At 37.6% G+C, this 22,757-nt stretch overlaps 2 protein-coding genes across 6 annotated transcripts in view; both read left to right on the forward strand.

The window, feature by feature from the left end:
- KLHL5 (kelch like family member 5) overlaps positions 1-18,893 on the forward strand; it is a 57,729-nt gene extending 38,836 nt beyond the window's left edge. For 3 of the 4 annotated variants that reach the window (XM_034064827.1, XM_034064829.1, XM_034064830.1), the window contains 7 exons: positions 6,778-6,990; positions 10,914-11,100; positions 11,962-12,186; positions 12,472-12,634; positions 14,410-14,622; positions 15,207-15,378; positions 17,434-18,893. In XM_034064827.1, the coding sequence (XP_033920718.1) occupies positions 6,778-6,990; positions 10,914-11,100; positions 11,962-12,186; positions 12,472-12,634; positions 14,410-14,622; positions 15,207-15,378; positions 17,434-17,490 (1,230 nt within the window). In that variant the 3' untranslated portion in view covers positions 17,491-18,893. The remainder of the gene's footprint in view (positions 1-6,777; positions 6,991-10,913; positions 11,101-11,961; positions 12,187-12,471; positions 12,635-14,409; positions 14,623-15,206; positions 15,379-17,433) is intronic. The other variant, XM_034064826.1, reaches the window with a different exon arrangement.
- Positions 18,894-19,131: 238 nt separating this feature from the next.
- WDR19 (WD repeat domain 19) overlaps positions 19,132-22,757 on the forward strand; it is a 44,787-nt gene continuing 41,161 nt past the window's right edge. The window contains exons 1-3 of one of the 2 annotated variants that reach the window (XM_031049002.2): positions 19,132-19,161; positions 20,555-20,646; positions 20,733-20,798. In XM_031049002.2, the coding sequence (XP_030904862.2) occupies positions 19,156-19,161; positions 20,555-20,646; positions 20,733-20,798 (164 nt within the window). In that variant the 5' untranslated portion in view covers positions 19,132-19,155. The remainder of the gene's footprint in view (positions 19,162-20,554; positions 20,647-20,732; positions 20,799-22,757) is intronic. The other variant, XR_004080576.2, reaches the window with a different exon arrangement.

Genomic DNA, 22,757 nt, shown 5'->3' on the forward strand with positions numbered 1-22,757 from the left:
GGCATTTTTCTCTCAATGAATTTTTTCCTATGTAAGCCCTTGGGACCTGAATGAAGACATGTAGATACCGCTTAAGGGATGTGGGAATGAAGATAGTACTTAATTTGCATGTGTGGTATGGCATTGCATTGCCATTAAGATACTGGCTTAGATCCAAAACTGTAATTTCTGTGTGGTAATTGGTTTTAGAAATCTGTGGCTTTTCCTTTTGCACCTTAGTTTTTGCTGGTTTATAAACTTTCTAAATTTTTTCTTCTGGGCTTAAAATAATAGTTTAGTCTGTACAACGGTTTAAAATAGCTCTTTTTTTCTTCTTACTATATGCATAATACAGTGTTCTTCCTCCGTGAGTGGATCTCTGTATTTAAAATCTTGTACACACTAAAATTCACCAAAACAGATCAGTAAATAGTGTGCTGATTGTAACATATGTTTTTATTCTTGATCTGCATTATTGCTCAATGTCAGATGAAACAGTCAAGATAAATGTGGCTTATGCCTTGGAAGGATATTAGAAGTAATGTTGAGCAAGAGAGCGATACAAAAGTATGCAAAAGAGTCTGATCCATTTGTTCTTTTCAATAATAAGCATATATTTTGGTTTGTGCTATTGTCATGTCCCTTATAAGTGGACTACCAAGATCAGAATGGTAGTACATGTCAGACTAGTGCATCTTTGAAGGCAAATGTTAGGGATTGTAGTCTTAATATTTTGATTGGCAATTCATGACTTGTGGCAGAAAGGGGCTGTGAACTTTCAAAAAACTGTTCTTTTACAGCACCTGTCTTTTCTTTTGCTCAGACCACAGTTGTATGCCTTTTGGCTGTTGTTCACTTCAGTGATAAAGCTGCTGCTTTTCAGGCTTCAACATGGTTGAAATTTAAATCAGGTGGATTTTAAAAAGCTATTTCCAAAATTAATTAGTTGTGGTAGATGGATTCTTCCCAAGGCCTCTCTTAATGTTGTTTAGTTCCAACAGAGAGACGAAATTGAATTTTAGTAATAATGAGTAATAGAGAAGCAGCTTCTTTAGTTTGAAATGAATGTTGCTATGGAAACTGCATAGAAATGTATAGTCCAATTGAATCTTCAATTAAAATAAATCCCCAAGTAATTTCATTTGTTTAGAAGCTGTTGGGGGGTGGGAAGTGCAACAGTAGTAAGTACCAGCTGCTTGATGTGCTTCCCATTACGAAGTGCTAGAGTGTAAGACTTAAGCACACCTGTAGTACCTGGAAATTCTGGTTGCTGAAACAGTGAATTATTTTTATGCTGCAGCATAGACCAATGGGGGATTATACTGACTACAGTTTATAATTTTTGTCTTTTCCATATAATTTTGGTTTTTTTAAAGCACTTGAAATAGAAGGTAATGAATAATACAAAATACTTAGATTTTAATTCATATATGTTATTTTCTATGAGTTGTTCTTTCTGTTTGGCAGAAAAAAATCAGATTGCTGTATAACTGTTTTTCTGCAATTAAAATAACTTAGTAGTTTTAAAGGGGTCTGACCCATGCTAGAATTTGATCATCATCATACCTGCTTCTTTAAAAAAGTTCTTTACATGAAGACTAGAAATTCAGATGAAAAGAGGATTTGGTTCAACTGAAGGACAATCAGGGTTATCCCAGTAGGCCTACCTCTGTTAATAGACCTGCTCAGTCTGAATAATGTTAATTAGTGTCATTGGAATGCATTATCATGATTTTAATTGCATAATACAGTGTGATTAAAAAAATTAATAAGTATTTGAATGCTGTACTTCATATTAAAGATACAGATCTTTGTTATGCTGAAAGGACTCAAGTGTTGCATTACTGCTTACTTTGTTGACAGTTGTTGGTAAGTTATTCAGAGGAGAATAATTTTTAAGGTTATCATCAAAACAGGTAAATTTTTGACATTGCAAAGTAAAGCTTGAAAAAACCTCTGGATGCATTAAGTGAAACATGAAATCAACTGAAGTAAGAAGTAGTAGATTTAATGCTATATAAAGGGCAATTCTGATTTTTATACATCAGGGTTTTAAAATACAGTTGACAGACATGACATGTATCTGGGTAAAGGTATCTTCTGTGCAAAGGTTAACCTGTTTTGCTTTAGTCTATATATTGTATTGTGGCCATACAATGATAAATTTAGGAATTTCATTAGGCTGGCCAATAATGTATCTATTCTCTTCAATTTATAAAACCTTTTTGCTCAACATGTCTATTGTGGGGTTTTTTTGCTGTCTTCACAAAGTCAAAAGAATCGTCCCTTTTGTCATCTTGCTTGTTTGGACCAGTTGATAGTGTACCTTGAATGAAAACCAGTAGCTCCTCTTCTACAAAAAGGTCAACTAAAGGGAAGCTAGCACTTTCAGATGAGTAGAAGCTAGCTTGTGTTGTTTCCAGAACATGAAATATCTATAGCAAGTAGTGAGGTGCTCTAAAGTAGTTTCTTCAGTAGCCAGATTTTAACTCCTTAATAACTGAAAAAGATAAAGCAGACATTATAAACATTGTACGTGATTGTGCCTGAGTCAATTCCAGTGTAGATAGCTTTGTGGTCTTTGTTACTCAGCTTTCCATGTTTAAAGCAGAGTGAAAGCTATTTTGATTTTCATCAGAATTCTTCAGAAGCACATAAGTAGAGATGATGTTACGAGATTCAGATAAAGCTAATTTTGGAGTTTTCATAATTTCTGAGCACAACTAATGGCTGTTTGTAAGAAAAACTTAGAGGACAGAGTAACAGATTGAGGCCACTAGCATAGAAGCTAGGAATGTTGCAGAACAGACCATAGAATCATCGAATCAGTTAGGTTGGAAAAGACCTTTAAGGTCATCAAGTCCAACCTTTACAGTCTTTAAACCCTTTAGACTTGCTTTCTCCTGTAAAGTCTGAAGTTACGTAACAAACATAGCAATATGGAATTTATGATTTGGGAGGAAGAATCAAAGGGGACAATTTGCTGTTTTTTCTTGCTACAGCCTGGACTGTTCGTTCTTTTGAGGGGGGGAACATGGAAAAGGGAGAAGTTTCAGTATTTTGTTCTACACAGAGGACCAGAACCAAGGATTGTGTCAGTGCCTAAAACAAGGTTTTTCATTCCTGCATTTGAAATGCAGTCCAAACTATACTTCTCAGTACTAGTCTTGACTTAGAAAATACTCACTGCCTTCTTTTCACCTGTGAAGACACAAGAGACTTCTGTTTTTCAAGTTCCCTAGGTTCTGTCTGGCATAATAGATCGGTACTGTCTTGGCAAGACTAAATAGGTTTTTGCATGCTGCCCAGCCTGTTTTGGAATCCAGAAGCTATGCAGAAAGGAGTCAAGCTACAATAAGTGTACTGTAAACAAACCTTGGGCACAGCAAAAGCATTAGGTTGATATATCACTGAACACAGCAGTCAAAGGTGACTGAAAGTAAAGTAGCTGCTATCTGACATTGATCTATTAATAGTTTACCAGGAGGTCAGAGAACTCAGGTCTTATGAGTTCGTACCTGTTGACCAGCTGACTGAAATAGCTGGTCGACAAAATCACATTCTCTGTACTCAATTCAGATCCTGTGAGTTAAGCACCTCTTGCTTTTTAGCTGCCCAGGTTCAAACAGTCCTGTGATTACAGTTGCCTATTGGGTCCTTCAGTATACTATCCTTAGCCTACAGGTGTTGTAACCTTTATGCTCTCCAGGGTTCTAACCTTCTTACAAAGTGTAGGGGGATCCCACCTCTCTGAATCCCACTATGGGGATTAGGTGCCACTTAGAAATAAACGTCGTAACGTCTTGTCTAGTGCTCATATTTTTCTCTGTATCAAGTCCAAGGGTAGACCTGTGGTTAAGAATATCACTATTATTCGTTTTGCAGTTGATGAAGGGGGACTTTAAGGTTATGATGTGTACGAGCAATGCACAGCATTGAGCATAGGGACTGTGTGTCGCTGTTTTAGCTAATACATAAGCCTCAGGCTATTCGTTTGATAAAGTTTCCAAGCTCTTTGAGGAGCTAATTTTGGGGGTGGGAAACTTTTTTTCCTTTCAGGACCAGAAAGTGAGGGACTGCAACTGCAGACTGTTTGTTCTCCGAAATATCCTGTTCTTCCACAGAGAATTCCCATAAGAAGAAGGAAAGAAAAAGCTTGGAGATAGGAGATACACTGATAGGAGTGATAGGAGATGATAGGAGATACACTGGCTCCTCCTTTCTGTCTTCAGCATTTCTGTCTGTAGAGGAAAAGGAATTGTCAGATTCTGATTATAAAAAGCCCCAGACATAGGCCAAAGAGTGGCTGTATTCCCAGTGGAATGCTTTGATACTATGCTCTAAAAGAGTCTGCTTTAAAAATAGAATGGGAGCAAGAGGAAGTTGAACTTGTTCCCATCAGAAAGCAAGTGTCTGCAAGGAACAAGAAGGAAAATCAGACTTTTTAGACATAGCAGCTGTTGAAGTGATGCAATCCAGTTGGAAAAAAGCTTTCCAGAGAGGATCCCTGACTGACTTACTCAAGATCAGCTTGACATTGCCTTCAGAGACAAAGGAAACTTTCCATGCAGGTGCTTTCCCCTTCCTCTTCCTGAGATGACAATATGGAAAGTTTAAGGTAGTAAGTGTTGGCTTTTCTCTTTGTCAGGACTCACTGCCTTTTTATTCAGCAAAACTAAAACCGGAACTCTGTCTGCATGTTCTCTAGGGCAGAGAATCGGCAAAAAACAGCAGTGGAAAAAGTGAACTCCGTGGTATCTGAATTTTTGCAAACTGCAAGTTTAAACTCTGGAAATAATTTTGATCACTTTTTCAGCTTCAATTTTACTCCCAAGCATTAAAATAAAAACCAGGGCATGTGTAGTGCTACTGGATACTGGAACAGTCCTTTTGCCAGTTTCAATTCCTGTATTTGTTCATTTTCTCGACTTTCATGTTGTGATACAGAGTGTTAGATTAATTAAAGAGGAAAAGACAATTATCTCTCCCTTCTAATCTACTACAGTTTTCACTTGGAATCACTACTCTTGTGTAGCCCATTGGATCTCTCTAATAGGAAAGCTTTTCAGATACTAAGTGTAAAATTTCCCTTTCCAAATTCTGTCTGTGCACAGATAACACTTTAAATTCTTTTCCTAATTTCAACTCCAGAGTTACCTATGGATTAGACAGACTTTCATCTTTCCCCTGAGAAATCTTGTAGCCATGTTATGTATGTGTGGCTTTCATGTAAGGCAGACTGGTTTACTCTTTACTAGTTTTTTCCTCTTTGTTCAGCATTTTTTTAGTTAATTCTTGGGTACTGAGGTACAGCTTTGAAATGATTCAGCAATAAAAGGGAACCAGTGTTACTTTTTTCACTTTGTTGTCATGATGCCTTTTGCATGGGCAATGCCAGACTGTATCATATGTTTTTGTTGCCATGTTGTATGCTAAATTCATACCTGGTTTGCAGCCCAGGTCCAGCTTCTGCTCCCAAGTTTCTCCTTTGTTTTTTGCCTAAAATTCCTAATTTTTTCCAACATGTATGTGCTTCTAATCCAGAGCTCTTTTCATTAGCGTGCAATTCTTTCTTTTTGAGTTGTTTAACAAGATACTAAATGAGGCTGATGTTGATATTAGGCCTGGTTAGACTTCCCTGTCTAAGGATCAAATGCACTTTATCCTCCGAGTGTTTTGGATGTACATGCAATGGTAAAGCAAACCCAGCATTCCATTGACTAGCTAGCTAGCAATCAGTAGTGTGTTACTAAATTGATTGTAATACTGTTCTATTGTCATGAAGTTACTCTCAGTTTGGAGTACAAGGTTAACTGGGTTTTGAGTTACCAAAGTAAAAGAACATACTGTGATTCATAGATTGCCTTTACTGTTATTTCTTTTGCTGCCTTGTAAAGGTGTACAGCGAAAGAGGATAGACCTGTTCTCACTGTTTTGTTACATTGGGTTTCTCCCTGTAAGTTCATAGTGCTGATTGTGTTTCTGTACACTTTCCTGCTCTTTCTGCGTAAGTTCATGAGAATCTTTATAGAATATTCTGCGTGTCCTATTATTATGAAGTAATAGGGTATCAGTGTTGGAAGTGACACGTATTGTCACCTTCCTATTTTGAAGCAAGGATTTGTTGCTGGAAATTACAGGATGAATGCTAGGAAATTGAATCTTATAAAAGTAAATATTGTTAATAAAGCAAGGTGTGTACAGTATTGTGGTTTCTTTGTATGTTTTGCTCCTCAATCAGATCAGCTGTATAAAACCTACAAAATGGATTATTCTATTTCACTATTTTAAATCAGTAATAAAATTGTGTTATTTATTTCCTCTGAAAGCTTAAGGCCATAGTTTAGTCTAGCTGTTATGAACAGTTGTGACCAGGAGTTGTAGGATGTTGTGCTCTTTGCTTGTATTCTATGTTCTAGGAACAAAGTGCATCTTTTTCATCTTTCTTTTTTTTTTTTTTTTTGTAAAAAGGAACTAACTTCAGAAAATATTTCTTCAATTTGCAGTGCCAAGGTAGTAATAACTCCCACAACCCATTGCTCCTTTCTGTCCATACACTTCCCTCTCAGCTGTTTCAGCACATATGTCTGGGAATCAGTGATAGAGTTGGGGAAATGATACAGGGTCAACATAGTACATTTTTATTTTACTCTCTTCATCCTCCCAGGTCAGTTTTCCAAGTGGTATTTACTGGCACAAGCAAGAGATGGCATGAAGGGAGGGAAAGCAAGGGAAGTAAATGCAATAAAATGTCTTCAAAGTAGGATGCCACCTGTCTTAAATTTTTCTTTTTTTCAGGAAAACTTCATGGAAGTAATTAGAAACCAGGAGTTTCTATTATTGCCAGCCACTGAAATTGCAAAGCTTTTAGCAAGTGACGACATGAATATTCCTAATGAAGAAACCATACTGAATGCCCTACTTACGTGGGTTCGACATGATTTGGAACAGAGAAGGAAAGATCTTAGCAAACTCTTGGCTTACATTAGACTGCCTCTGCTTGCTCCACAAGTAAATTGTTCAATTCCTTTCTAGTTTATACCATGTTACAGTGGGCATAATGTCTACAGCATTGATATATTGATCCTGACAAATCATAAACACTTCAGCATTCTTAATGCTTTGGATCCTTAGAGCTGCATATAAGAACTTAGCGTGTTGTATAGACATGATAGTTTGTGTCTATCTGAAGTACAGGATATGATCCTAACCCGAGGTCAGCCAGGACACAAGAAGGGGTGGAGCTACTAGAAAAACATCACTTCTGTTGCCTAGAAAAATGGTTATGGATATTTTTGTCACTAGAAGGTCTATCCTTTTTACATTTCTTTATGGAACTTGCACAGTCAATGCAAGTCAGTGTACTCACTGACTTGCACGGTCAGTGAGTTTTCTTCATATAATTAAGCTATCCTTGAGATATCTCAAGCTATCCTTGAGATTTAGGAAATACAATTTGGATTAATTACTTGGAGTGATTTTTCTGCTCTTAACTCTTGATAAACCATCCTTGGGTATTTTTGTTCTTACCAGTCAGTACTTTTTCTCCTTCTTGGAAATTTATACACAATGTTGAGGAAGACATTAGCTCAGTTTGTTTAAATAGTTGTGAATTACAGTTTTCCTAGTCCTCTAGGAATTACTACTGTCATTAGTGTCGTGTAGCATTGTATTTGTTGCCTGATAGAATGCATGTAAACTAAGTTTGATATTTTAAATTACTTATTTCCTCCCCTTCTCTCTCCCCCTTTCTTCTGTTGTGCTAACCTTCTTTACTGGACTTTCACTAGTAATATTTAACACCTACTGCAGAGTTCAAGGATTTTGCTTTACTGTTTTCAGTTTGTTTAGTTAGAATTCTCTATTGAATTAAGAAAACAGGATTTTTTTAATGGAATCTGAATAATAAATAAAATTCATTAACATAACAAAAACTGAGTTTGATTCATTCGTAGTGATAAATCACATACTCAACATGTTATTACCTTTAATGTGGTATCCTCTTGACGGATAGTAAGATTCACTAGCAAGCATTTTAGTATTAACATTTTAATACTGATTATTGTATATGCAGTGGCAGGATTTTCTCAGTTGTGACCTTGGCTTTGTAATTCACTTTTTCTAGAAACATGACACAATCTAAGCCAGCTGACCTGGAGGAAATCATTCTTTTGTTGAGCATTTAATTAATTGATAACTAAGTAACTACTGCTGAATTCCTTTTACTCAGTTGCCTATAACTGAAACATCTTTGGAAACTGAAAGTACAGAATTTATCCCAGAAATATGTACTGAAATCAAATTATGCCCCCTCAGTAACTGATTAGGAAAACAGCAGAATGAAATACAAAAGTAATATCATATTTCATTTATTTTATATTTAATTCTTCATGTCTTCTTCAAATATGTACTTGTATTTCTAAAAATATTTTTATGTTGCCTTTTTATTACTTTAAAAAAATTAAGGCTTTAAAGCTGTGGTTTTAATATGGCAACAATTAGTACATTGAGTAAATTGAAGTGCCCAAAACAGTCTTAACATTTTCAGAATCATGTTTTGCTTTGTGATCACATGATCTTAGGCAATCTGACAGCAAGCATAATATAATGAAAAGGTTTCCAATTTTATGGTTGAAGGATTAAAGCTATTTGAAAGAAATTAAATTAGAAAATTGAACAGCTTGGTGAAATCAATAATGTTGCAAGCAGAGATGCATAGAATATTAGATTGATACTTCAAAACATAAAATCTTTTGGGAAATACTATGAAACTGTAGCACTGGAAGCAAAAAATCATAGTGAATTGTTAGTTTTATTGGTTGTGGGTTTATGCATCTCTTTGTACATAGCATTCTCTTACCTCTTTGGTTAATGCAGGCAGTGTCCTAAATATTTTAAGTGTCTTTTTGCTCTTACAGAGGGTAAGGATGAATATTTGGCAGCTTCTTAAGCTGTCAGGTTGTAATTATTCCATCTGTCATAAATTAATTAAAAAGATGATTAAGCAGTTTCTGAGTTACAAGATAGTTCAGCTTCCTTTTAGACATAAATTCTTAGTACTTGAGTATCTGCACTACCTTTCTCTTCATCAAGCTTGCCATTACTGTAATTTCACGATAAGACATCATGCTTGGTTAGAAATGCATTTAGACAAGGAGCTGTGTATGTAGTAAAACTTCAGAAAAATTTGCTTTCATTTAAGTAAGTCAGTTCCAAGTTCTTTGAAGAATATTTGCAGAAAATTGTAATGGAGTAGGTTTAGTTTAAAGTGTCTAAAGGTTTTTTGGGGGGTACCAAAACAACCTTAAATTACTTTTTTTTTTTTTTAATGAGATGAAGTTGCTTTCAGAGATTGAGACTATATGCTATGAGAAAGCTTCTTCATAAGTCGGAGGAGTTTGAAACTGGAGAAAATGTCAATTGCATTTTGTTGTTGCAAAACTCATGTACACACATGACGTTGCTTTAAATATTGAATGCTGTTTGTCTATCAGAAAAATATACTGGAGGTCTGAACTGGTCATGTTGTGTACAAGCCTTAATTTTCATGTGTGCTACAATGACAACCTCAAATTTTAAAAAGTAGTAAATACAATGAGATTTGGGTTTGGTTTTGTTATTTTTTCAGACCATGTACACTTCCATTGTGTTGCATGCTGGCAGTTAAAAAACAGCTTTTAGTTTACGATTTTATAATCACACAGTGTCCCTCTGAAGTGACACAAGTGCTCAGCGGTGCTTTGTGTCAAGAGAAGAAACGGTGAGAAGTACTGAAAGTCAAGAATGAAAATCAAGTTCCCTCTGTCAATTTACATGGGAATGCTTTATTTTTTTTTTTGGTATTTTAAATAGAAGCATAACATTAGCCAATTAGAGAAATACTCAAAAGGCTGTTTTCTCAAGAGTCACTGGTAGACGGCTTTGAAAGTTTTGTTTATTATCTGTGTATGTTAATTATGTTTGCTGTTAGAGTTTCTGTTACAGAGGTGTTCAGGCTTAGCAGTCTGTACTTACCTGTGTCTCTTCTGGAGTCATGGATGTCATATTTGCCACCTTGCAGTTCTCAGGCAGCTTTAAGCCAGGGATACGCACACCATATTGTACACAACTATTTGATAATGAGTCCCTTTACTACTACGGATTACTAATTTCACAGAACTTGTGTACCTGTTACTGGTTGGCTGTCAACAGCTCAACAATGATTTTGTATCCTGGTTTGTGGATTATATATTTCAAATGTTTACAAACTCTTTGGATTTTGTGATGGCAGTTCAGAGGCATCTGCCTTTTTCTCATTGTTCTGACAACTGCCCCAAGTCCCAGTGGGGCACTTGCTTTTTTTCTGTTACTCAGGCCATGTCTTACAGCGCAAAAAAATGCCAGCTGTGTAGACTTCTAATAGTTACACTTGGACATTCAGCCTACTAATATATTCTTCCTGCAGCCTGACAAACATGGAATACAAAAGACTCTAGAATCTTTAAACTTAAAAACATTCATTAGTACTCTTTATTTAGTTTTATTTGTCAGATTTAAAATTTAACAGTTGTCAGATTTGCTCACAGCCTTGACCACGTGTATTAATTGATATACTGTGATCTGGGCCACTGCCAGAGTGAGGAACAGAATATAAATTAAAATATTTAACCTGTGCCTGAAGTGGCTTTTATGGACCTCAGGATTAAATAGGTTCTGGAGTAAAAGCCTGAGGTTAAACTGACTTGCATACCTGGAGCCTGATTCCATTTTCTGAACATACCTATAGTGGCACTGGAACACAAGGAGATTTTGTTTTCTTTCTTTGGACCATTAAGCTTAAATCATCCATTAAGATCAGGTGATGTTCCTTTTTTGTACTTAATGGGTTAGCTTAAAATGTGAATGTATGTTGTTTACGGTGATACAACTTGTTTAATTTTCTTTCTTTTTCACAGTTTCTGGCAGATATGGAAAATAATGCACTCTTTAGGGATGACATTGAATGTCAAAAACTCATTATGGAAGCAATGAAGTACCATCTGTTGCCAGAGAGACGACCTATGTTGCAAAGTCCTCGCACCAAACCTAGAAAATCTACAGTGGGTGTGTTGTTTGCAGTTGGAGGAATGGATGCAACAAAAGGTATTTGCTTGTAAAATAATTATTACATGAGCTGTTTTGGTTCTTGCTAAAATAAACGTTTGATAGATACTTTTACAGCATGTTAATTCTGAAATTCAAAGATTCTGTAGTGTAGGACATTAAATGTCTTAAATGTGCACGGCTTGTTAGGTTATAAAAACCTATGCAGTTTTGACAATACTGTAAACATTCTGGAAGCTAGGATTATGATTGATTTGGAATTGATGCACGGATTGGTTACCCGTGTATCAGAATCATGAAGGAAACACTTGATTTGATAAGTGAAATGTTGAATCGAGTGGAAGCTAATCCTCATTTACTCAAGTGAGAAGTAATTTGGAAAAGGAAGAAAATGACAAGGCACAAAGGTGACCTGCACATGCATTAAAAAAAAAATAAAGAAAAAATGCTATTTGCCAATTGTTAAATGGTTCTGTCTACAGCTACTTAGATTTTCTTCTTTACACACACTTTTGTACTATTTAAAGATAGTTACAAGGAATCTGGCAGGTTAGAAAATTGCTTTTTTTTTCTGGCAGAGGAATTGTTTTCTTTCAGTTGTTGTAAAATTAGCACTTTTAGTAGATGTCACATAGCTTCAGATTTTATTTGTATTTCTATAGGCTTGATTCTGCAAAGCAGTTATAAATCCTGCTTTTCTGTCTTGAAAAGCACTGAGAAAGTCCTCCTTTATAATGGTGCAGTTAATTCCTGAGAAAGTCAGAAAAGGCTGTTTGCATACTTAGATTTAAGAACATGCTGCAGGATGTCATGGTGTCATGTGGGATCAGCATATTGCTGAAACAAAAGCTATACTGATAATTCAGACCTTTTTAATAACTTGCATATGTTGTCATTCAGGAGCTACAAGCATTGAAAAGTATGAACTTCGTACCAACATGTGGACTCCTGTTGCAAACATGAATGGACGAAGGCTACAGTTTGGAGTTGCTGTCTTAGATGATAAATTGTATGTTGTTGGTGGCAGAGATGGCCTGAAAACATTGAATACGGTAGAGTGCTACAACCCTAGAACAAAAACTTGGAGTGTAATGCCACCTATGTCCACTCATCGTCATGGTCTTGGTATGTAAAGTTCTTGTGAAGACTAAATGCCTATTTCTAAAAAGTTATCTGTTTTAAGTTTGGTAAAAAACCACTCAGAAATTAAGCTGGGGGGGGGGGGGGGAGAAGCATCATTTTAATGCCAACTGCTTATTGAACGTCATTTCTCCTAGAAGGAAATTTCTTTTTGTTTGTTTCTAAATATTACGTGATGCACACTGGACTGTCATGAGGAAAATGTGCTCTTTTGCCCTTATCCAGAAGTGATTGGTGTTTTGTATCTGTTTTGGGGTTGTTTTTTTTTAGGAGTAGCCGTATTGGAAGGTCCCATGTATGCTGTAGGAGGACATGATGGCTGGAGCTACCTGAATACAGTAGAAAGATGGGATCCACAGGCTCGTCAGTGGAACTTTGTAGCTAGTATGTCAACTCCAAGGAGTACTGTTGGTGTAGCAATATTAAATGGAAAGTATGTGAAGGCAACTTCTACTTTATATCTCATTATTTTAATGGAATTACAGGACCATCCTAAATGAGTATTAATAATTTCTCTTGATAGATACCTGTTGATAGCATTAAAGAACCAAGTTTCTTCATTCACAGAAACGATGCTGGATTGGGTCAAGCAGGCTTCCCCACAGCATCACAGTGCTCCTCAGTATCGCTTATGACACGCCATCTGTATGGGCTAATAAGCAGTTAACGTCTTAATACAGAAAAGAGCAAATGGTTCTTCTCTTTCACAGAGACTCCAGTGATTTCCTCTTACTGAGATAGCTGGAATAATCAATTTCCAAAATTACTGTAAAATCATGGAGGATATTACTGTTGTATTGCATTAACTCAGAACAGTAAGCTTTGGCAGAACTAATCTAGTCTGGAGTGTTATCTGAAATTTCTACAGCTGATTTTCAGTGCAAATTTGCCTAATTCCTCATACAAAGCATATTCAGACAACTAGGTCATTTTGTGTTGCAGGCACAGAGTTGCAGCAAAGAGTTCCCTAATCAATTCTACTAGCCCAAAGCTGAATCAATTATATCTAAAGCACTCATAGCCAGAGCGATTTTGTTGTTAACCTCTGGTGATAAAGTTGCCTTAACTTCCACAAGCAACCTGCTTAAGTGTTAATATGTCTGTGAAGTTTTTCTCATGTCAAATCTTAAAAACCTTTTGCTGAAATTTATTTTCATCATTTGTACTATCTAAAATGAACATGGAGAATGCATCTTTTCTTTCCTATTTGCAACAGCTTTTTGTTTCTAAAGGCACAGATTCCCTCAGTATTCTGTCATCAGGACTTTGTAACTCCATCTCCTTCAGTCTTTGTTTGTAGGCCATGGTTCCTAGTGATTTTCACTGTCTTCCATTGGATTAAGTATAATTGCTCTGTAGCATCCCAAAGTACAAGTGGCATTTGAATCAAGCTATTACAAGTGCATAAGTGAGCAAACGTTGTTGTGTTTTGGGGAGAGGTAAGGTGGGGGACTTCACTGAAATGCTATGTTGTAGAAAGGACCAATTTTTAGTTGTGAACTTCCTGAAACTGCAACAGGATTTTTCTGTGTCCTTCAGTACATTCCTTACCATGAACAAGTTGTATTATTAAACATGGGAACTTCCATGGAAATGTCTTTGTTTTTAAAGGTTATTAAAATTATTTGTAAGAACTACTAGGTCAGCCGTATTTATATTTTTGATCAAAGCATATTTAAAAAACAAACAATAGTGTTTCCCAAGAAGTTAAAAGCCTTTGTTAATACCAAGTGTTAGAAGCCTTTTTGTTAGGTCTGAGCAAACCGGGCCACCTAGTGGGTGTGAGGGACTTCAGTTAGCACTGTCTTAAGCTAAAGCTCAGGTCTAGAAAAATACTTGAATGCCTAAGATAAGGCAGAGCAGAGTTGTTGCATGCACAGGTGCACTACTGACTTTTGTCCCTTGACCCTCCTAGAAATGGGCCTTTGTCTGTCAAGTCATAGAATTAATTTTGAACATGTAACTATATGCATAGGATGGAACATAAATGCCGTGATAGAGATACCAATTTTCTGTAAATTATTGTTACTATGCATTGATCATGACAATAAGAAGAAAATTAATATAAAATCTTACCTGAGTTTTTGCAATAGAACATTCTATTGAAAGTTAATTCCTTTTTAATAAACTTGAAAGTCATTCATACATGACTAGAACCTTTAACTTGTTTAGAGAATATTAACTTACTTTTTTATTATTATTTTGTAGGCTTTATGCAGTTGGTGGTCGAGATGGGAGTTCTTGTCTTAAGTCAGTAGAATGTTTTGATCCTCATACAAACAAATGGACCCCCTGTGCTCAGATGTCAAAAAGAAGAGGTGGTGTAGGTGTAACCACCTGGAATGGGTTCTTGTATGCAATAGGTGGTCATGATGCCCCAGCATCAAACTTAACATCTAGGCTGTCAGACTGCGTAGAAAGGTAATATCCTGATGAAGGTGTATTCTGTTAGTAATTCTAATAGTGCTCATCTATAAAGTATTTATGGCAAGAGCTGTAAGTAGAAACAACATAAAATAGCTGTGTTATTTTTAGCATGAGCAGAGGAAACTTACACATGGAAACATACTGTATAGCCATAATGTGATTCAAATGGCAAGTAATTGGCTTTAGTACCACAATCAATTTTAACAGCTTGTGCTTTCACATGTAGTAGTTACCACTTAGAGCAAGCACTTGCTCTGCTACGGTATAGCAGCAGAGCTGTTTCTGGACTGATGCATTTAGGCATACAAGAAATATAGTAAGAGCAGTTGTATGTGTATATATGTATTATTATATGGGAAGCAGCACAAAGTAGATACCTAGCTAATACTGACTGTGTTACCAGATGACTAAAGAAATATTTTCAGAGAGTATTTGGGGAAAAAGTCTTTTGAAATGAACACCCAAATCTGTGCTGTCATAATACTTGCTTTCTACTACCTTGACAGTATCAGTTCCAGTGTGTTTTTTCTATTAAATTTTGGCAACAGTTCTAAAGCATAACACAAACTGTCTTTTAGGTATGATCCAAAAACAGATACATGGACTGCTGTGGCCTCTATGAGCATTAGCAGAGATGCAGTGGGAGTATGTCTCCTTGGTGACAAGTTGTATGCTGTTGGAGGATATGATGGTCAAACTTACCTTAATACAGTGGAGTCTTACGATCCCCAGACAAATGAATGGACACAGGTATAGTTTCTGATCAGACTGTACACTACTGTTTATCTTGTTATTTCAACTGTGCCTCTTTTTACAAGGAGAATTCAAACACTCCTAAGAAGCATTTTCTTAACTAGTCTGGTTTAAGTCTTTTTTTATTTTGTCTACCATCCCAAAGTTGTTTATCTTGAACAGGCAGTTGCCAGCTTCTAATAAACTGTCCTTCTTTGTTTGGCAAGATTATAGCTATTTTCTTTGACAGTCTCAGCTACTGTTAATAAAACATATTGACATGTTCCCCAAACTGTCTTAAACAGTTCTGTTTGCATGATTTCCTATTCTGAAGATAAATTATAAGCATAGATTAGTTTTAGCTCTAATGTGTCTCTCAGCAAGTTTATCAATTTCTTCAAGCTTTTGGTCATCTCTTCATAAATAATCCCTTCCAGACAAGAATGCCATGTACAATGTGTGCAACTTTCAGAAAGCCTTTTCTCGTTTCTCTTCACTCAGCTCAAAAAAAAAAAATCTTCAGTTCATGATCAGAAACCATTGTAGTCGGTTCAAATCTTGGTTACTTTTTTATCGGTCGAGGAACGTGCAGCTCTGTGGGAAGAGCACACACATGGACATCCTGGGCAGGCTATTTGTCATCTACTGCCATTTGAGGTACCCTAAAGCATCTACATCCAAAGAAGCTGTCAGGGCACAGAATCTATGGGAGACCAAGGCCCTTCTACGGTTCAGTTGCAGGCCAGGCTGAATGCCAAAGCTCATCTAGAATAACATTAGACACCAGTGTATAGGCAGCTGAATTCTGTCCTGAATATGCTATTCCAGTAATAGCCCCGAACTGCAAATTCAAAAAACGAGCTGAACTGTTTTCTGTCGTCATCTTTGTAACACAGAAAACAAAGTTGTCTGTTTCCCCCCACTTCATACTGCAGCAAGATCTTAAAACATAACTCATCTATGAGGCTCATCAGAGCTTGGGACCTTCAGTGGCAGTACTCAAGATAACCCATGGCATTATTTGTCCTGCTAAAGGGGAAAAAGTGTACCAGATGAGAGAAACAGTGCTGCTCACCATTGCATCTAAATGAAACTCACATGATGTCTGGGTGGTGACCATTTGTATGTACCTTTGTAGACTTAGCACTGACCCTCGCTATCTCACTGAATGCTGTGATCCCAGTGTATAAGACAGTTTTGAACCCTTCCTAGAGGGATTTGGAAGTGCCTGTGTACTGTCTCTCTTATTATGTCAGCAGCCTGCCACCACTTCATCCACACACAACTCAAAAGAGTGAAATTTTCTCAGCTGAAGTTTTTCAGAGCCACAGACAGCTCAGCATAAATCTGTTGTTCCTGGGAGGGGAAAAAAAAATAAATAGAGGAGTTGCCATAAACACCCTTTTTTGTCTTCAGGATAGTATCTGTAGCACTTTGTGCTATTCACACACACACACATGCAGAGTACTATGGAATTTTAAAGGAGAAGCTAAGGTGACTTGCTGGATTTCCAAGTCCAACAGAATCTCAGCAGGAAAAGGTCTTATCAGAAGTAACTTCTGTTTACAAAAGAAGAGAGACTGAAAAAAAATTATTTTGAGTTCAAGAACTCATAACAGGATTTTAACAAATACTCAAATACAAAGGTGAGGTTGCCCCTGTCATGTTTGGTATTTTCTGATTGAGAGTAAAATGCAGTTTTGGCACCCATTGCTCAGTTGTCAGACTGTAACTCAGGGGTCCAGTTTGTACCATAACAAAAGATTCTTTTTCCTGTAATACCAAGTAGTGAAATTATTAAAAAGAATTGTTTAATATTTTTGGGATTTGCTATTGTTTTTAAAGTGCTGCACGATATCACATGAAATATCTTCACATTTTCTGTGGGTTTCTATCCAAGTTTTGGACCAATTTGCTGTGATTCTTTTAAGTTACATTAGCAGCATGTGGGTGATACTGTCACTTTGCTGCAGCTATGCAACTGTTATTGTGTTAATGAAACACTGTCAGGTGTAGTAAAAAAAAAAGCTTGCTAAATTTATCTCATGGATTATTTGGTTTTTTTGCTTGCAGGTTGCACCCTTGTGCTTAGGAAGAGCTGGAGCATGTGTTGTGACCGTAAAACTGTAAATTTTCTCTATGAAGGTGACATTCTCCTCAAGCAAACCACCATTGCACCAATAAACAAACATAAGGTGCAGGATATCCACCACAGCAAAATGTTTGGTCTCAAGCTAACATGTACATGTTGTTCTTACGGACCAATATTAAGCACTTTTAAAAAAATAGGGTTTGTTACCCATATGTTACAAGGATTCTATCTGTAAGAAAATCAGCTGCAACCAGACAGTTGCCAACAGAAGACTTCTGTTTAGGAAGTGCTGAGAAATGAGTAAACTCATTAGTGAACTCACTATAATAATCAAATGTTACAGATCCAGGGCCTGGATTCCCCAGACATGCAGAGGAATGATGCTAGAAATGGATACACTTCCACTGATATAATTGAGTCTGTTTCTGGGTGGAACAAGTTACAGGACTGGACCATGTGTACTTTGGCCATGTTTGGCTGTAGGTATGTGAGCAATTACAATGCAGGCTGACAAACCAATGCAAACCATTATAAATACAGGCGTAATGCCTGCCTTGGAGATGAAGTTATGTATTTGGTGAATCTTTTGCACTTTTGCAATCATTCCTAGTTTAGCAAACATTTATTTAACCAAAGCCTTATTTTAAATATTGTTTTATTATGCTAACAGAAATCTGCTATTTAATACTTTCTGCCAGATTTTTGCCATGCAGTGTACTTTTTTGGTTTGTCAGAGTTTTTACATGAGATGCAGAACATCATACCTTTTTCTTTACTTTGATTCTTATATTTACTTTGCTGTTGTTAAGGAAAAAATCTATAACCATGAGTTATTGGAAGAATTCTGAAGTGTGATTAGAAGTTAACCAATTTAATATTTGCACTTTGGGATTTTTGAAGCATTCCATTACATCCAGACTAATTACATTTTTACACTAGGCTTTGCACTAATTTGAGAAGTATAATTTTGTAAGATGAAACAATTGTCTATCTTTCCAGTGAGGTTACTTTAAAATGTAAAGGGCCCAGTCCTGCAAGGTGCTTACCTCCCACCATTGAAGCATGTTCCGCATCTTACAGGAGAACTATACGTGCCTTGCAGGACTGCGTCAGATCAGTTACCTTATTTAACAGTTATCTATTTTTAATTTTTCAGGTATTTTATAGTTTGTCTTTGTTGAGCCCTATGCTGTTACACAGAATTGCTTTGAACAGTCTGAATGTTCTCAGTCTTTTTGTATGTGTTTTTCTGTGCCTTGTTCCTTATGTTTCCGAAGCAGTAGGTTAATACGTGTGACACGGGGAAGATATGAGCTCGTTGAATGTTTTTCAGAAGTTTGAAGTGTTCGATACCCAAAGTCTTTGTACATTTGTAATTTTAAATGTGTTAATGCTCTCGGTGAACTATTTATTGTTTTAAAATAAATTACTAAGCCGTGAACCTTTGTGATGCAACCTGCACTGTCTGCAACTGAATACAGCTGAACTTAACCGCGGCCTCCTTGGGTTGGCGCCTGTCCTGGGTACCTGCGGGCGAGCGTACCGCACGTCCCGTGTACCGCTCCTCCCGCGGCCCCCGCTCCGCACAGCGGCGGCGGGTCCCCATTGGCTGAGGGCCGTCTCCGGGTGACGGCGACGCCAAGGGCGGGTGGGTGGGGTCTGGCGCATGCGCAGGAGGCGTTGCGCAGCGACCGGTCGGCGCGATGAAGGTGAGGCTCTTCAGCCGCTGTAAGCGAGGGGTACGGCCGCTGCTGGGGAGCTGCAGCCCGGGGGCAGAGGGGAGCCGAGAGCGGCAAGGTGAAGGCGGGCGGGGCCATGGTTTTAGCTCCGCACTGGGCGATCTGGGTCGGGGACGTCGAGCGCGGCCGGCCGCGGGCGGGTGGTGCTTGCTGACAGCGGAGGCAGGAGCGCGGCGGGAGCCTGCCCGCTCGTGCCGGTCTCCATCCAGCGGGAGACTTAACGCGGCGGACTGAGCTTCCTCAGGGCTGGCGAGGCCCCTCCTACCGCCCGCCCGGGCCCTGGACCCCGGGAGCAGGCCGCGGGAGAGGCAGCCTACGGCCCGGCTTTGCCTTAGGGGTGGCCCTGGCGAGGGACTCTCCTGGGGCAGCAGTTAAACAGGATGGGGGAACAGGAAAGTTTCTTACTCAGACCCCTCAGGGGAGTTAGTTTATACGATCCTGTCCACTAAGCATGAAGAGCTGGAGCTTGCCTGCGCTGCCATCATGGTTTTCTTTATTGTTGGCTTATTACAGATTTTATTAAATTTTTTTCAAAATCAAACATAATTGTCAGATGTTCTTTGTGCTTGTGGTGTGTGGTGCTCACAGCTTTACACTTCTTGTGAGTAAAATGCACATTTAGTGTGAAGAATACCTCAGTTTATGCACCCAAAAGGATGGGAACCTTTGGCAGAGACTCAGGTAAGCCTGCCGCGTGTTTGGTGGACACCAAGTGTTGGGGTTTATCTGGTGACATGAGAGGGTGACATGATAGCAAGCTGTGAAGTGAAGCAAAGTTGTGGGCTTTGTTTTACATGCAAGTTACAGAAAATCTGTGCAGGCAGCATGAAAGAAAGTTGAAACTTCATTGGTTGAAAGTCAGAATCTTTATGATTGAGTGGGTTTGAAATCTTAGCTTGTAAGACACAAGAGTTAAGCATAACAGAATAGTTACGTATCTAGTCAATGTTGAGCTTGCAGTGGTTTGCACACTGAGGATGCTTTCGTGTCCCAGGCTTTTCCATGAAATTTAGGGAGCTTAACATTCTGGTCTTTGGACAGGAAGGGAGAGTCTGATGTTTTTAGAGGTTTTTTCATGACTCTGTAGGAGGAAGAAAAAAAGAAACTAGTGATAGAGTCTCAGTAGTTCTCAGTGCAGACTAGACCCAGCACTAGAAATCTCAGTTTTCCAGCACAAACCAAAAGATTTTTATGTGGAATTTTGCTACTTTGGTGCATTACAGTCACCCGGAAGTTGCATTGTGTTTGGGGTTTTGTTGTTTTTTTTTCTTCACAGTTCTCAGAGTTGATAACATGCTAAGAACTATTGTTACAGGCTTACATTTGTAAGATGCGTAATTTCCCACTTCTTTTTGTCTCCCAGCAAGTATTCAGCCTATTAGAAAAAGCTTGGTCTGGTTCTCCTGTTCAGTTTGCATGGCAGAAAACTTTGGGAAATTTCCTTGCTTTAACAGGGTAAGATTACAAATATTTATTGCATTTCTCCATAGAAATCACTGATGAAGAAAGGGAATTATTCTCTGTGTTTACCTTTTTTTTAGAGGTGATAATGCTGTGAAAATTTTTGATCGTCATGGTCAGAAGAGAAATGAAATCAGCTTACCAGGGTAGGTGCTAAAACGGGTTTAAATTATTTTCTTTGTTATTTTCTTTAACAATGCTTCTCTTCTGGTGAGGTTTTTGTACAATGTGAGAACTTTTTGGAAGAGATACTATCTGGTGAACACCCCTGGGAAAGAAGACAAACTGATAAGCATGTATGGAGTCAGAGACAGGAAAAGCTGAGTTTATAGTAAGCTATCAAGGATAGTCAGAAAAAGGTACTCTTATACCCAAAGCACTCCTTATTAGTAATACACTCAGTCTAGTTAATTAAAATGTGAGAAAAAGATCCATCAGATTAAGAAAGAACATAATGAGGTTGTAAACAGTATCTCCATGTCATGCTGATAGCAACTTCATTCTTGCTACTGTTGGTTTTCTAGTAATTTGTTATGACAGCCTTGCTGAGGAAAGATATCCTCTTGGTTTAGTGCTTTTGCTTATGTCACTGGCGTAATGTATACTGTATATTGTCAATTTTGCTCTAGATCCAGACTGTACTTCTGAAGTGAATCTCAGCTGTTCTTCCTGTTTATCATACTTTGGTTCACAACAGAGAGTGGTGTTGGGAGTGTACCAACTAGATTCCTTTCAGGTGAAATTTAAAAGTCATGTGCTTCGGAAGATGCAGCCTAGCTGCTAACAATCAGTCCATAGGAACAGGATAGGTATTGTCCAGAGGAAACCTCCCTGGGCGCAAACATTGACATTCAGACATCATACCATTTTGCTATATAAATCTACTTTTATTGAGCACCATTACTACCTGATGTAGCAATAGTTTCATTTGTGTACTCATTTCTTTTTAGTGTGTTCCCTGCTCTTGGATTAAATCTTCGTGCAAATTCTTAATTTTTTTTAATTTTATTTCAAATAACCTGATTCTTTTTGGCTAAGGTGGAGCCCTTACTCATGGCAAAACTCCCACTAAGGCTTTAAATCTAAAGTCTCTGATATAGAAATCTGACTTCCATTTCCAGAACGTCACTTACATATTTCCGTATCATTGGTAGATATGAGCCAGAATCACATAGCTCTCCAAGACCTCTCTAGAAATCCAGTTTTTGCAGTTCATGGTAGTTGCCACCTTGCAGGAAACCAAGAGACACAGTTATTATTATTAATATTGTCTTTACCAGACTTGCTTGTAGTTCCTGCATCATCTTGCTGTCCCGGTTAGGAGCAATTCATAATGTGGCCTGGCTGTATCAGTATATTTTGCTTGGTAACACAGCCCACTTTGTTCTTCACTGTATTTTGCACAAGGTATAATAAATGCTGTTTCTCTCTAGCAAACTGACAGAAATGAGGAAAGCTGTGTAGAGTAAGTAGGTGAACTCCAAGAAGAGTTTGTATTGGACTGGGGATCTACTACTATCATGTGAGTTGGTGAGGAAGGGGGGGTCTATCTTACTGGTAGACCCTTATAGCACTACCTTATTGTTGGAGAGGGTGACCCTTGCCTTCTGGGAAACATATAACATCTAAACCAGTTTTAAAATAATGTTGTGTTCTCATGGCAAGGCAGAGAACTTGTAAAATAAACACATATATGAAAGCTTATTGAAATAATTAACATCTGCTTATGGTAGTTTGAATAGCACTGACTTTTTGAGGCCCACCAGCAAATCTTCTGCCTAGATTAGATAATTCTTTTGTATTCTTATTTCCAGCCTCTCATTCTCTAATTATTACTATTAGAATAAAATTCAACTTTTGCAATATACAGTTTAAAGAAATAAATATGCTTATATGGTTTTTCCCTTCAGGCCAATCTTCGCTTCTTTATTGGTTGGTTAACTGTTAACCAACTGCAGTTTTTAACTACTGGGTTTCTCCTTATATAAGAATGGAGTTCAGAATGTCAGATATTCTCTGCTATACTAGTTGATATTGTAAGCATCTTCTTACCATCATGTTGATAGAATTTGTTTTCTTTACTGTTTATCAATCTGTGGCTTTCC

The sequence above is a fragment of the Melopsittacus undulatus genome, chromosome 7 (genome assembly GCF_012275295.1).
Source record: "Melopsittacus undulatus isolate bMelUnd1 chromosome 7, bMelUnd1.mat.Z, whole genome shotgun sequence".
Lineage (NCBI taxonomy): Eukaryota > Metazoa > Chordata > Aves > Psittaciformes > Psittaculidae > Melopsittacus > Melopsittacus undulatus.